Source organism: Notothenia rossii, assembly GCF_949606895.1.
Source record: "Notothenia rossii genome assembly, chromosome: 11".
Taxonomy (NCBI): Eukaryota; Metazoa; Chordata; class Actinopteri; order Perciformes; family Nototheniidae; genus Notothenia; species Notothenia rossii.
The window spans coordinates 53,053,637-53,064,800 of record NC_136910.1 but is presented as its reverse complement, the minus strand read 5'-3'; the positions used below and the strand labels follow the sequence as shown (position 1 = coordinate 53,064,800).

The window sequence follows — 11,164 nt, the reverse complement described above, 5'->3', positions numbered from 1 at the left end:
TTCACCCCTGGAATCATTCTGTCTGTCACCCCTTGATTCTACTTGCGTTGACTGTTCAAATGAGATGTCAACCATCACAATCGGATAAGGGGTTCCAGAGATATCACTGTGATAAACACACAGTATGGGAAGGGGGCCTAACGCAAGAGAAGGGTTAACATGTGTTTGCATAAGTTTAAGAAATAAAAACGTTATGAAGGTTCTTCTTGGTAAAGCTACTCTAAACCAAATGTTCTTACTTATCTGCATCTTTCATAAGGAGGGGTGTGCAAAATGTGCTTGATTGACAGCCCCATCACTCCTTAGTTGCACCTTTTATGGTGGAATAAATGACGTAAAGTGTGTTTGCAAAGCAAGGTCAGTTACATTTGTGAATGCAAGAACTACTTGGTAAATACTAGATTAACGTTAACGAGAGTGGGTTTAATTTATATCCGTCCCAAATTGCATTTGTTCTTCCAAATAATTAGCCTGTCAAATCATTACAAATGATGGCAAATAACCGTAACTTACAGTAAGAGATTTATAGGAGAGCTTAGGAACTGTAGAAAAATATTTAACACTAGAATATTTGTTCACTTTTGATTTGCCTTAAAAAAATGTTATTGGAATTATGATAAACAATTTGTATGTAATTATAGTGACTCCGTAGGGTACGGCTGAGGCTGTGTGATAAATTAAATAGCACTGCACAAAATCCCATTGCAATCTATCCTGTTTTGGTTTGAAATGTTAGACCAAAGTGATGTCTCTTCTGACAATGCCATTGCTAGTTGTATCAGTGCTTGAAAAACGAACATATTACAAAATACTCATCTGCAAAGTCACCTGTCGGTACAGCTGTTGAAAAGTAAAAGGTAGTCATTTCGTCGAAAGCTAACGTAGAGAAAGTCTCAAAATAGAAATGTATAAATTAATTTCCCATTGATCTTATTTCAGTAAACATAGGTCCGTTCCCACCTCTAAAATTTGTAAACTCTAAAAGTTGTAAAAACATGAATTCAGCTGCTGTTGTCCCATCTCCCAGTGGATTTGGATTCATAATGTCCCCTCCAGCAGCAATATGAAAGAAACCCCGGCAGGAAGTGAGTTTCTCTAACATCTGCAGGCCTTTTAGGTCTCATAAACTGCCCGATGATTGCTCCCTTCCTGGTAACCAGGGCGGACAGCGGAAAACAGAGCCGATAATTGAATCAGTGAAATTTCTCCTTGAGCATGGAAGACGCTCGGCCTGATAACGAGGTTCTTAACTGGCAGGACAGGAAGCAGCCCTTTTCCGCATTCCAGGGTGGGAGAAACTTTAATTGTTGTCTTTGGTGCCCCTGCCCTGGTGCCTCCTGCAGACATACTCGTACCGTGTAGGGGTCAAAGAGTTGATTTATTCCACTCTTCAGTTGGATGTACCTCAGTAACCCTGGAGAGCAGTTATGAAGAGAAGTCTTCCTCACAACTCGAGATGGGCAGAGAGACGGTCAACTGTGGTTTATGGTACGTTTATTCTACTTCTAACCACCTACGATTTGTGGTAACACTTTATATTAAGTACACTTATTCACCATCAATTAGTTGTTAATTAACATATTAGAGACAAACTATTAGCTTGTTTTTTATGAAACATACTTCACTTTAAAATAGGGAACGTATTTTTTGTTAGAAACACCCATTTTTATTTTTATTTTGACACAATAAACACTTGTAGTTTCATGTCTTGTTACATAAGAATAGACCATATTTGTTTGGTGTTATGATGGGAGAATTATTACTATTTTGGTACTGCTGCTTTATTAACCCCATATTGAGCATTTTAAGACCCAAACTCATGTACAGCAACTTCCTTACTTACATTTAATAAGCACTAATAAGAGGGTTATTAAGGAAAAACTCTTAACTAATGGCCTAGTTGTAGAATATTGTCATGTAGAATAAGGCTTTAATACGTGTTTTATAATGACTAATAAAGAGCCAATATACTGCTAATATGCATGTTAATTAACAACTAGTTGATGGTGAATATGTACCTTAATATAAAGTGTTACCGCATTTGTTTACATTTCTTTATTGTATAAGCAACCATTAGGGTTGTTAAACCTGAGTGGAGACCTCTGGGTGAAACCAATGTGAATAACTGTGTTATACAGTTTGAAATGATACATCACAGAGTTTTATTTGCTTTGTCTCATACACTGCCATCACAACTCAAACTCTCATAAGGTAAGCTGTCTGGGCTGACTGTAGCCTATTATTTCACAGTCCTGAGGGATTTATATAGAGTCATAAGCAGTCAAAATAAATTTTCATTATATAAATAATATGCTTTGTTAGTATAACAAGTTACCTAACAAGGTAAAAACAGCAACAGAAACAGTAAAAACAATGAAATAACAAAAATATAATTACATAGCAACAGTATAAAAACAATTTCGTTAGAGGAATTACAGAAGAGGGATAGATTAAAAAAAGGTTTTGAGTGTAGTTTGGAAAAAGGACAAGAGGAGATGACAGAAATAGAAGAAATAAATGAAGACAATGTTAACAAATCTACAGTGGTTTAAAGTCAATAAAAGCCTTTAAAATGAAAAGCACAGGTGTTACCAATCATATTAATCATGGCTCTGTTCCATTCAAGTGATGATGGGCCATAATCACAGATGAAGTAATCACAGTGTGACAGCAAACCAGCATGCACAATACCAGGACCCTGAAAGTGAAAAAGCTAAATGGAATCCATCCATCAATCAATTAATAAATTACACCTTTGCTTGACCTACTGTAACTGAACACAAATCTGTGACAAGTACTGGCTTTGCCCAATGGCTGAAACAAGATATGACTGAAATGCTTATTTGACTTGGAAAACCCAAATTTAGGTGAGTAATATGCTTACTTAGAATCAATTTAGAAATACATTATGCTATGTCTTTGTTTGGGTATTGTACACCAACTTTGTGGAGGGCATCAGTGTCTTGATAACCGCTACATGGGAGCAGCTAACATTAGCCTCACACACGGCAGATTAAAACTCATATTTCCTTGTTTAAAATGTGTTAATACTTGTTGCCAAGAAGAGAATGAGTTATTTTATTTTGGAAAAGAGCTGAAACTGTAACAACTTAGCCAAACAGACGTGTGTTTTTGGGGAAGATGTTGCGTAGCTTGGGTAACTTGAAGTGTTTATAGCCTACATTTTCTGCATGACTGAGTTTTGGAACTTTCTATTTCTTTTTACTACGAGTCCTCCTACTAGTTTTTTTTTGCGCCAAATGCTGACTTCCTAAAGTATTTTTCTGTTTAATTCCAGCTTGTTAAAGTGTGCATTATAAATCAGAAATGGCATGTCTTCTGCTGCGTACTACATATCATTTATTTGAACCCCAGCGGTGCGCTCAGCCACGTTGGGCTCGTGGAGGATGCTCACCCTGGGGGCAGAGTACGAGGACACCTGGGCTGTGTCACCTGACCGGATGGGCGGACCCGGTCTCCAGCGGGCAGAGGGAGAGCCGGGGCCTGTGGAGGGAGAGGACCCCTGCTCTGGAGACCCGGAGGGCCCGGTGTGGAGAGCTAACACGGTGCAGAAGTATGACTCGGTGTTGCACCTGGAGAACCAGAGCAGAGCGGGAAGAGGAGACGGTGTGCGTCAGATAGTCCGGAAGCACGAGATGCTGAACAGCACACCATGGCCTCGCGGGTGAGATTTACAAACATTCGAACTAAATATTAACCGATACAACTTGTACTTTTAAGCAGTGGTGGTAACTAAGTACATTTACTGAAGTACTGAACATAAGTACAATTTTGAGAGACTTGTACTTTACATGAGTATTCTAAAGTTGTGCTACTTCATACATCGACTTCACTACAATTCAGAGGTAAATAGTGTGCTTCTACATTTATTTGATATATTTTGTTAGTTTGCATAATTTGGAATAATAATGTGATATGCAGTATCAACACTTAAATAAGACTTTAGTTACACTTGGATTAACATTCACAAGATACCCTGCTGTATACAAAGTGATTAAAACTAAGCTGCATCTTTACCAGCTTTGATAACACTTTAATGATCAATCATTATAATCAACATACATTATATTATTCTGAAATGGCCAATATACAGAAATTATGACTTTTTACTTTTGGTAGGCTACTTTAAGTATATTTTGATGCTAATATATTTTTGAATGCATGACTTTTACTTGTAACAGAGTATTCTTACACTCTTGTACTTTTACTTTTACTTAAGATCTGAGTATACTTCTCCCACCTCTGCTTTTAGGCATGTAAAATGGACAGATAGATAATAATAATAATGCTTAAAGATCAAGGACTAAGATTTAGTTAACTGCAAGCCCCTATCCTTTTCTTGCCTCATTGCAATGTGTACACTGTTTCTGTGATGTATTTGGCCTGCTTCATAAGTCCTGCATAGACTATTCATACGTCATATTTGTATCAAACATCATTTTTGAAATAATTAACATAACTGAAATAATAAAGGTATTTAAAACAGATTTGGACACAGGAAACCTCTTCAAGATTATTATCATAATGTGTTGGTGGTCAAAATTCTCTACCCCCTTTTTTTTAATTAAATTGACATTGACAAAAGTGAGTATTGGCTCCTCCTAAATAAGAAGATTGATCTTTGTGCTAAATTGTATGCAATGTAAATTACAAGTTTTCTCACTGTATGATATTTGCCAATATCACAGTCTGCCGATGCTGATTCTGTTTGATTAAGCGACCTTGGATCAGTATGAGACAATATCATACTCACCTTTAATACAAATAATTCAGATATTGTGATAAAGACGATGATACATTTCAATGTTATTTACTGTGCTTCAAACATATTGGATTCCTGATAATCTATTTTTCTCATACTGTTTACAGGATTTGCATAACCAACTGCAGTTCATGGATAGTTGTTATTGGGAGGTTTATTTCCAAGGCAGCTTTATGATCTCCACATCAGTGTCTTCCTCAATATATCAGCACAGAACAAGAAACATAATACAGTGGCTCTTGTGTTATTTTTTGCAACACATTAGCTGAACCACTAGATGGCTCCTCAGCCAGAGCGTTTGTTTCAGAGAGCTAGAGATATTCTGGCCAAAAGTATGTAGACCCCACGAACACTTCTGAGACCGAGTTCACCCATGGTGTCATTTTGAATCTTGAAACAAAAATACCCTGGTAGCTTTAAATTTAAGAAACCAAGTGAAAATGTTTGATTTCACATTTGAATTAATCTAATTTTGTAAAAGCAAAACTATCCTCTCCGGTAAACGCCACACCCATAACATAGCAAATGCAATTAAGGTTTGTCTAAACAAGCTCTTAATATTTGTGTGAGTCACTGTAGTCCCATATCAACAGAGCTTGTTTATTTACTTCCTTCCTATGATCAATAACTTTTTATTGATATATTCAGAAATATAATAGTTAAATAAAACACACACACATCACACTATGAATACTTTAAGTAAAGCATATAAAAAGTAGACTAACTTATTTTTATTTTTTTAATATAATTTTTGCTTTGTAAATGCATACATGTATGGCATATATTTTGGCGTGCATGGGTAAAGGGTTGCCACTTAGTTTTTCTACATGAAGGGTTTCAATGAGCTAATAGGAAAGGAGAACATGTTTTGGTTTGGCATTATTTTTGTATTAGTTGGCTTTGTGTGACCCAAAACAGTTAAAAGCTTATATTAAAACAACACAAGAGTTAACAATATATACATATGTGAAAAGAAAACTGATGTTGAAACAATTGGTGTATATATATTTATTTACACAATATAATTGTTTTTTCATTTACTGGAGGGATACTTAATTGACCCAGAGGGAAATCGGTATCCGGTAGCTTTTACAAATACACAGGAATAAAGAATGAAACTGTGAAGTAGTGAATGGAATAGAATATAATCATTTAATGTCATTATATATGTACAATGAAAGAAATAAAAGCTTCTCCCTTTTGAAAGCCGCCATCAAAACAAAAACATCACAACATTCAACAACAAATACACACAGCATACTTATAAGAAATAAAGAATTAAGTGCAGTAATTATTTCCAGGGGTATAAAATGTAATAAATAATAATAGGTGTATTTATAATAATGTCATATATGTATATTTAGTCACCATCACTACTACAGACAGCTGTCACAATAATAGAGTATGTGCTAATAATGGAGGTATTGTTTTGCATGTATGTTGATTGAAGTAATTACAACTGTGTTAGACTAATTTTCCTATGATAATTGAATAATTAACAACCTTTTGTATTCATAGGCAGGAAGTGTATTCTTTCTACAGAGCTGTATGCAAACAACTGTCATTCGTTCCTCACAACTTCCTGTCAAAAACATTCAGATTTGTGCTTTATGTTTTTATCTTCACACATTCTGCGATCACTTAGAAGCCATAGATATATTGTGATGCAATGCAATGTCTTCCATCTACTGTGCAGACATCACGTTTTTCCCTTGATGACGCTAAAGGAAGGATTGATAAACTCTTGTTCTGACCCTCAGGGCTTTAGTGATCCTCATCAGTTGTCCAGACTCTCTTGCGAGCAGCCAGCACACGGTGAGCGCGTCTGTGCGCTCCACTCACTGATAGGCTCGTGTTGGTCACATGCGCTCTTCCTTGTTCCACGGAGGACTTGCTTTATAGCCCTCAGCCCACATACAGCGAGCGATCAAACAGAAATCAAAGGACTGCTCGTGTTGGATTGTCTTTTTAATGCTTTTAACTGGGGAAAAGAAAAGGAATTCCAGTGTTTTTTTTAATGCTCACTGATACCTGATCGCTTCAACTGGTGTTTGGATGCTGACGCGATGCTGTCAGGGGTTTGGACAGAGACAGGGTGATGTGATTTCAGCGTGATTTTCTTTTATTTCTCAGAACACGGCCGCTATGGATGCAACAGCCTCAGCGAAGTGACTCCATATAGGCTACAGCTAAAGTGTTTTTATTGCTTTAAACTTTTCCATGTCCCCGAAGATGAGTGAATGGAAAGGATCCAGATAACATGGTTTTCTATGAGACCACCCTATTTTTCCTTTCCCAAACGCAGCGCTTTCTGTACCCTCTGAGCTGTGCTTTGGATGAAGTGTGTTTGTTGTGATGCGTCTCCCCTCCATTTCCACTGACACCAGTTTGGATTTACCCTTTTGGATCTGTGCGTTTCCAGGATGCCTCGCTTCGCAGAAGATCTGCCCACCCGCTATGGAGGAGGCGCAGGCGGTGGAGGGAGAGGCGGGCCGGGTGCCGGGAGAGGGGGAGCCCGGGGTGGCGGCGCTCCGGGCGGCCCGAGGGTGTACAAGCAGTCGAAGGCCCAGAGAGCCCGGACAATGGCCATATACAACCCTAACCCAGTCAAACAAAACTGCTTCACTGTCAACCGCTCCCTCTTCATCTTCCGCGAGGACAACTTCATCAGGAAGTATGCAAAGCGAATAACAGAGTGGCCATATCCTTTCTGAGCACCGTGCGCACCGAGCAGGTGCATGTGTAACCCGGCTGTCCCTGCCTGGCAACCCCACACAGATGGTTAGAAAGCAGAAACACACCACCGCCCGCAGGCCTGTTTGTCAATCTGTTGTGTTGATTATATTCAGTGGATTCTCTTCATGTTGCTGTTGAATGAGCAGTTATGTTCACACCGTGGAGCAGCTTCCACACTGTCATTATGCCTCTCCGCGCAACGCTGCCCGCACCTGTCGCTGCGCTGCTTATCTACCTCTGACACAAAGATGTGTCCTGAATAGGTGCGGAGTTAAAAATACTTAATATCCGCCCTTTGTGCTGCCTTTCCCAGCTCAGAGTCTCTAGGCGTGCGCATCGAGTGATAAGTTATTTTGTGAAAATGTGAGCTGTAAACTGTCCAGCTACAGCCCCAGCATCACACTACCAAACATCGCTATTGATCCACGCAACTAGAAGTCAATAAAAAGCTGCGTGCGTAAAAGGGCAGTGGTAAGAAAGCGTTGCGGCTGCGTGCATCGCCTGACCTCCACTCCTCTTGCCCTCCGGTCATGTAATCTTAAGAAAGGGCTTGGTTTGTTTTTGTAAAAAAGAGAGACCGCTGGTCCAGGGTTGCAGCTCCGCCTCGTTGTGTTCGTTAGGAGCCCTCTCCATGGTGCTGCGCCCACGCAACTCTTTCCGAGCTGCAAAAAAAAATCCACTTCAAAAGTCATGGTCACGCTTCAAATCTGCGTATCTTTGTTAAAATAAGTGAAATATTCTGTTAGGGTAATATTATTCAGCGTAACTTTGGCCGGTTTTATCTATTGCAAGATGGGAAAACTGTCAACATCTTTATATAAGGTTAAATCCACAATAGCAGCCTACAAGGAACATTACATTTAAAAGTGATCTGAAAACAAGTACAATAATCTCAGTTAATAAACATTTTTATGATGAAAAATAAATAGGCGATTTTAAAAATAATAAATGTTATCAGTAAAATGGCTTGGGCTGGAAAGCTAGAGCTCGTATGACAAAAAACAAGAAGACAGCTAGCAGCACTATGGGTGATGATGAACAACATTAGCTGTCATTGAATAACAATGACTATCAATTTACATGAGGCAAGTTTAGCTTCCTATTCCAAGAGACAACAAATTGAAAAACAGACAGGAAACAAAAAATCATAACATAAGTATCCATCATACCGATTGTTTGTCTTTTGAACATTCACTGTCGGGAAAACACTGTTCTGGTTGTACAATCAGGCTGGGTACTAGTTCTACCTCTTGGCTGTAATGGTTATAAGCTCTGTATTCACCTCGCGATTCACAGGCTCTCAATAGGCCCTGACCCGCGGGCAGTGACCCAGTGAAAATGGATTGCAGAATGAACCAACCATTGAAAATGTTTGGAAATGGTCAACCATCTGGAAATATGATGAGCGCATGTATAGGATGCTTTCTTTCTGGGAAGCCTTGAAACACAGCCTGTGGAAGGTTTATGCTTAAGTGGAAAGAATACGTCCAAATTAAAGGCATTTTGCATACAGCAACATGGATGATAATTAGCTTGATGTTAATGTTGTCTGTCATGACCTTATTTTATTAGACTGAGAATCACCAACCTTGATTGGTTACATTTATCCTGGTAATCATTCCATATGAAAATGTATAGTCCATGGTTTGAGCTGTGAAATGAAATGAATGCAACTTTCTCTCTTTCAACACTTCCTTAACTCTCTCACTCCATTTGAGTACTTGATCCTAGCTACAATTATCGCCAACTGCATCGTCCTGGCCCTGGAGCAGCATCTACCTGAACACGACAAGACGCCCATGTCAGAACGCCTGGTAAGTGCTTCCACTTGATGACCTCACTTCCTTTAGACAGATAAAGTAATCAGAGTTAACCCCAGTGAAACAGGTTTGTTTCTATTTGATAAGCTTGTGTTTTGTTGGTCAGCAGAAGCTTTCACTGAGCTAGCCTATTCCCCAGCTTCCCAGTTCAAATAAACATTTAAACTGCAAGAGTCACGTCGCATATAGCTAACCAGTATCAGAGAGAGCGAACCAAACAGACTGCAACACTGGGAGGTCAAGAGGCAACTCCCGCCTGGCGTACCGGGGGGGAAAAACAAACAACGCAAATAGCACGTAGCTTCATGGTTCAGCACTTTGCTCTTCTTGTTCTTAAGGGTGTCGTAGGTTAGGAGAGTTTATCTTTAAATAGGACCCAGAGTGTTACAAAAAGCAACAGCTTGATGTTTAAGAGTCAATGATTTCCTCTCGAAAACCCACTCCTGTTTTTAATCGTCTCAGCAGCTGCAATGCAAATTCAGCAGTGAAGATGTTAACAACTCGGAAAACAAAAAGGTAGCATTCATCACCTGAAAAAAGGATTAGAGTGGCTACACAAAGGAGTAAACAGGCATCCTGTCGCTGCCTCCTCCACCTCGAGCATGTAATACAACAAGAAGCCTTTTAATTAGAACAAGGGATCAGCTATTATTTATGAAGCTCTGTCAACAGAGTAGGAGGCGTGCTGTAAGTGGAGGCGATGATAGAAGCTATTCAGCAAGGGTATTTCAGATCCATGGCTGATCTTAAGCACCACCATCCTTTGGGATATCCCCAGCCGTTTTATGCAAGCGTATTCATAATTCAGGAGTATTTTAGATGTATGTATAATAGATGTTAACACACTAGTAGTACAGACATTTATCCAGGCAGCCCTCCAGCCCTGTCATTACATAACAGATTAAATTGTTTTGTCTGAGTCTTGTCTTTGTATTTCATGCCAAAATGAATATACTGTACGATATTGAACGCTTGATGTGAAACGTTGCAGGCTACTACAGCTTCTCTTATTGGTCAGGATTAGTGTATCTGCTTCTCAACAATAACAAACTGTCATTATTTTACCACCGCAGCCTTCACGCATGAAACAGCATCTCTGGTCCAACAAACATTATCTCTGGATGTGCACAGCAGTCAGCCAGCTCCATAGAAAAGGTCACGTTTCTCATAGTGCTCGAGCCTGTCACAGTGCTTTTACGTGATTATTTATGTTGGAGACCAAGTGATGCTGGGGGTTGGGGACGCTCTCTGTCAGGTTGTAGTATGCTGGGAACGAGGGTGGAAAATCGCGGGGGAGAGAGAGGTTAATGTAGGCGTGAGATATCTTCTGCTCATGTACATCGCCCCAGGCTTTTGCAGATAATAATGGAGGCAAAGGAAAAAGTGTCATGTCATCCACGCCTGATCAATTTCCCTTACTTACAGCAAGGCCCGGGATTAACCTAGGCACATAGTGCAAATGATAAAACTCTGACACTTTTAGGAGATGACGCAGAGTGCCCCAATCAATCATGTCCAGTCATGTGTGTTGTGCATATTCTCTCCCTGCCAAAGAGCTCTTTCAAACTGGAATATCGTTGTACTATTGGGATAAGGTGCTTTTCATTTGCCCTGATTTCACACTAGAGGGGCACTTGTGGTCACTCAAGGTACCTCCAAATTTCATTATGCCTAATTGTTTGTCTTAATCTCACACCAGAGTGGCACTTCAATAATACAAATGCCTTTCTGGCTGTTCAAAATGTTGCTGAAGTGTGTTTTTGTTCGGTACACATGCCCTTGCTTAATTTTTCTCACAATGATTAACCACAGGGGCGCTTCAATG

The 11,164-nt window shown here is 39.4% G+C and overlaps 1 protein-coding gene across 1 annotated transcript in view; it reads left to right on the top strand.

Moving 5' to 3' along the window:
- The first annotated feature begins 3,398 nt into the window (after nucleotides 1-3,398).
- cacna1bb (calcium channel, voltage-dependent, N type, alpha 1B subunit, b) overlaps nucleotides 3,399-11,164 on the top strand; it is a 163,862-nt gene continuing 156,096 nt past the window's right edge. The window contains exons 1-3 of the mRNA XM_079659968.1: nucleotides 3,399-3,685; nucleotides 7,206-7,484; nucleotides 9,228-9,333. Of these exons, the coding sequence (XP_079516094.1) occupies nucleotides 3,408-3,685; nucleotides 7,206-7,484; nucleotides 9,228-9,333 (663 nt within the window). The 5' untranslated portion in view covers nucleotides 3,399-3,407. The remainder of the gene's footprint in view (nucleotides 3,686-7,205; nucleotides 7,485-9,227; nucleotides 9,334-11,164) is intronic.